This window comes from Priapulus caudatus, unplaced genomic scaffold (assembly GCF_000485595.1).
Source record: "Priapulus caudatus unplaced genomic scaffold, Priapulus_caudatus-5.0.1 Scaffold3760, whole genome shotgun sequence".
In the NCBI taxonomy this organism is placed as follows: Eukaryota; Metazoa; Priapulida; class Priapulimorpha; order Priapulimorphida; family Priapulidae; genus Priapulus; species Priapulus caudatus.
Genome location: NW_014580821.1, coordinates 7373 through 11803, shown reverse-complemented (window position 1 = coordinate 11803; position 4431 = coordinate 7373). Strand labels below are relative to the sequence as shown.

Sequence of the window (4431 nt, the reverse complement as noted above, 5' to 3'; positions counted from 1 at the left end):
AGCTTCCCTATGTCCCTCACCCTACCCCATGCCTCTATAGCTTCCCTATGTCCCTCACCCTTCCCCATGCCTCTATAGCTTCCCTATGTCCCTCACCCTTCCCCATGCCTCTATAGCTTCCCTATGTCCCTCACCCTTCCCTATGTCCCTCACCCTTCCCCATGCCTCTATAGCTTCCCTATGTCCCTCACCCTTCCCCATGCCTCTATAGCTTCCCTATGTCCCTCCCCCTTCCCCATGCCTCTATAGCTTCCCTATGTCCCTCACCCTTCCCCATGCATCTATAGCTTCCCTATGTCCCTCACCCTTCCCCATGCCTCTATAGCTTCCCTATGTCCCTCACCCTTCCCCATGCCTCTATAGCTTCCCTATGTCCCTCACCCTTCCCCATGTCCCTATAGCTTCCCTATGTCCCTCACCCTTCCCTATGTCCCTCACCCTTCCCCATGTCCCTATAGCTTCCCTATGTCCCTCACCCTTTTTGTTTTTCTTCCTTGTGAATACTTGCATCTGTGATCATAACCAGTCACTATCCTGGTCCTCCCGGAAGAAATCAAATAAAGATCGACGTGCATTCTCTCTCACTCACCTCCTATAGCATCAATTTCGTCAAAGAACACGATGCAGGCCTTCTTGCCACGAGCCATCTCAAACAGCTCCCGGACCATCCTTGCTCCCTGCAAGACGTAAACACACAGACACTCACCCACAGATCAACACAATCTCACCATTACAGCTACAGACTGGCTGGTAAGAACTTACTGTATAGTTTTAGCATCTGAATGAGAGCGTGTAAGCACTTGAAACTGGTGCTTCCCTACACGGAAGATGGCAGACAAGCATGGTAACAATGCACACGAGTGTGGGTAGCCAGGGCAACATGGCACAAAAGATAGTCGATGGCCATGGTGTTGCAGTGAAGAGCAGAGTGCCACGTTAACACAATGCCGAGACGCGAGCGTAGAAACGAAGAACACACTACGGAGAATAGGTCATAATGTAACTACACGTTTACACAACACAATAATCTCACCTCTCCGACGTACTTCTGCACCAGCTCTGAACCGATGACTCTAATAAAGCAAGCGTCAGTTCTGTTGGCGACGGCACGAGCGCACAGTGTCTTGCCTGTCCCGGGGGGACCAAACAGCAGCACACCCTTCGGTGGTTCTATTCCGAGATTCACAAACCTTTCCGGCTGCAAGGCAAGTCCGTAATATCCGGATTTTTTTACTATTGCAGGCATTACACGAGCTATTCGTTGGGAACAGAAACATCGCCAGTGTACAGTAACTATTTTTTTTTTTACTTTTCTGACGCTATCTGCTACACTAGTTACGGAAACTAACTCATCACTCACCTCGACTGCCATGAGGTTAGGCTTAAGGTGAAGATTAGGTAACTGGTATAGTTACATAAATCACTATTGCTAACTCTAACTTTACCCCAACTCGATTTCCGACTTTAACCTCAATTCAAACGCGAGTCATGTTTTTACCACCCTGGGCCACCATTCTTGACTGAAAAGACAGACGATTTTTCTATTGTGTAAATTCCTGCACCAGGCCAAGGAGGCAACCAGCACGGGGCTACCTACATGCAACAACGGCGTCTCGACAACTTCCCTCAGTTTGTCTATCTGCTCCTTGCAGCCTCCAACATCGCTATATGTCACATCTGGTTTCTCTTCCACCTACGAAATTCAAAGCAAATGCATTAGAGGCAGCAGCGGGATTAACGAGCATAATCTTAATGATTAGTAATCCTTAATTTGCACGAATTAACAGGTTATCTAGAATACCCTTCATTACTCTAACTGTGAGTTTAGTCTCATCCCACAATAGCTCTCCCATCACACACTTTCTTTGCAACACTCTCCAATGTTGGCCAACCTCACTACGTTCAACAATCTATAGCAGTGGTTCTTAACCTTTGTTGAGTCGTGGACCCCTTTGAGAATCTGGTGAAAGCTACGGACCCTTCCCAGAAAAATGCACATAAGCACATAAACACAAAATTCTGCATGCACCTGGTTCACGGACCCCCTGAAGCCCATCCACGCATGGACCACACAGGTTAAGAACCCTATAGAGACGGTCAGTTTACCTGCATCATAGTGACTGTGGGGTCAATCTTTGGGGGCAGTGGAATGTGGATCTGGTATTTATTTCTGTCAACACTGAAAAACATTAAAATGCTGTAAGTATGTGGAGTGAGCGATACATACGAATCTGCAGGTCTCATGTAGTTCTTACGATAATAATTCGTTTTGTAATCATTTTAGTACATACCCACATGGTTATGGGACCATATACCTCGCCCTACCCCACCCTCCCTCCCTCCAACCCTTTCTAATACTCACATTCTTATTCCAAATTATTCTACAAGATATATCCCTTTTCTCATTTAATCTGACTTAGTCGCCCTACACCTTACCCTACTCTCATTCCCTCTTCAATGTCTGTTGGTGCCACTTGGTCACTTAGATCCACAACAAATTTGGCAAACTGCTTGACATTTATGATGTACTTGGCATCATCGGAATCTGCATTGATGATCTTCGTACATCTGGCCACCTAATTAATGTGTAATCCAAGTGTCACTCAATAAGTACATAGAATGGTGAGGGTGTAGACCATTATCATCCCGATGCTGTTAAATGAGATCAATACTACCTAACAACAATAATTAAAAATACAATGACAATGGAAAAACCGATCACTATCAAAAAATCAAATCTATAATTAAAATCAAACCGATCACTGTGTCACTGAAGTGCAGATGCAGTCACATCAGAGCTTACTTGTAAAGGCTGCTCACTCTGAAGTGTCTGTTTGTCTGCAGCTAAATCCCACAAGGCTGGAGGTGCCAGCCCTGTGTCAGACTCCTTTATACCTGTAAATTGTAATGACATAATGCATACGGGTCCCGGGCATTGACATACATCATTGGCACTTGATCACATTGATCAATCTGCATTGACTTCACAACAAAACCTATAATGCCCTTGAATCATACATGTTTATAGTTGTGTGTTCATGCAACTATTAGATGTTTTTGTAGTATAGATTGTATATGACATGCTTTGATTTCAAAGTCCCGTAGCAGAATGATAAAATTAAATACATGAACATTTGAGCACGTACGGCTAAATAATTGATTCTCATCCAATTGCTTGTTGTTCCTAGTCTAGTTTTAACTTGCACTATGAACACATTTCATTATTACCCCAACAATCACTTGATGCAGTATATAGTATGCACAGATGCATGTGGAGTAGGTCAGTATCAATCTCACCTGTTAGTTCATTTACGCGTTTAGCAATGCTTGCCATGTCATCTTCAACTTGTTTAATAGATGCACTGTACTGGCCAGCACCCTGTAAATTGGATATTAAATTACATATAACAGTGCCATTCTTAGTTGCATGAAGTACAATTGTACAAGTGCTGTGTTGTGATTGGCTTATAAAGAAATTCGCTTCAATCCAATGCCATGATATAGTAGGGATTTTGGGACAAAACAGTACAATAAAGTGGAGTGCTATGTGGTGACGAAGCGATTTGTGAACAAGTGTTTTCGAAATAGTGGATCAAGGGCCGAGGCGTATCGCTATAGAAACTACCTAAGGCGTGTTGCATCAGAAGCTAACCTCAGAAAAAAATTATGCAAAAGCTAATAGAAGAGAGTGACTGATTACACATAAATGCCATCCGGGAATGGGTTGTTAACTTACGTAAGTCTTCAGTAGAGCTATGTCGCCTTCATCCAGAGCTGAAATAAATGTAAACTGGATAGAACAAGGTCAAAACGAAAAGTTAAAAATCCATGGCTGCCAAACCAGATATTGTACTGGTAGCTCACAGATAGTAGCAAAATTATCACTTGCATGCACACCATCTATCGTTCTTATGACCATATCTCTAAAATCATAAAACATGTGTATGTGTGTAGTATGTGCATGCATGGATCCATGTGTATATGAAGGTAATAGAATAATATATTCTAGCTAGAAGCAATTTTAGCTAGAATATACAACGATGTATAACTATTCAAAGGATCTAACTCACCTGTGACCATCGAATTACTTTTTAGTCCAGGCATTTTATGAGAAAAAAGGGCTCAACCTGGGACTAATTGCAAAAGAAGGTTTTTCAACGGTTTCGTACTCAGGAACATGTCCTCTATAACATATCAAAAGTCTCTAAAAGTCTCTGTAGGGGAAGTTGATTAAAAACGGGTTTTATTACAACCCCATTCAATTCGGCGTGGAAACGAGGCTGGAATTAAAATAAACTAAAAAATGCGTATAAGGGAGTTAATTTACCCCCAAACAACGACAAACTCAGTCATTGTCTAAAGTATATTATCTGGTTTATCAAAAGCCGTTGTTTTGTGGGTCCTTTTTCATTTTTTAGTTTATTTTAATTC

The 4431-nt window shown here is 42.5% G+C and overlaps 1 protein-coding gene across 1 annotated transcript in view; it reads right to left on the bottom strand.

Moving 5' to 3' along the window:
- Window positions 1-3774, bottom strand: part of LOC106819588 (26S protease regulatory subunit 7) — a gene marked incomplete at its 5' end in the record, with an annotated part of 5834 nt that extends 2060 nt beyond the window's left edge. Inside the window, 7 exon segments of the mRNA XM_014824200.1 lie at window positions 1034-1198; window positions 1598-1693; window positions 2107-2179; window positions 2437-2576; window positions 2804-2895; window positions 3298-3379; window positions 3737-3774. Of these exon segments, the coding sequence (XP_014679686.1) occupies window positions 1034-1198; window positions 1598-1693; window positions 2107-2179; window positions 2437-2576; window positions 2804-2895; window positions 3298-3379; window positions 3737-3774 (686 nt within the window).
- Window positions 3775-4431: the final 657 nt, after the last annotated feature.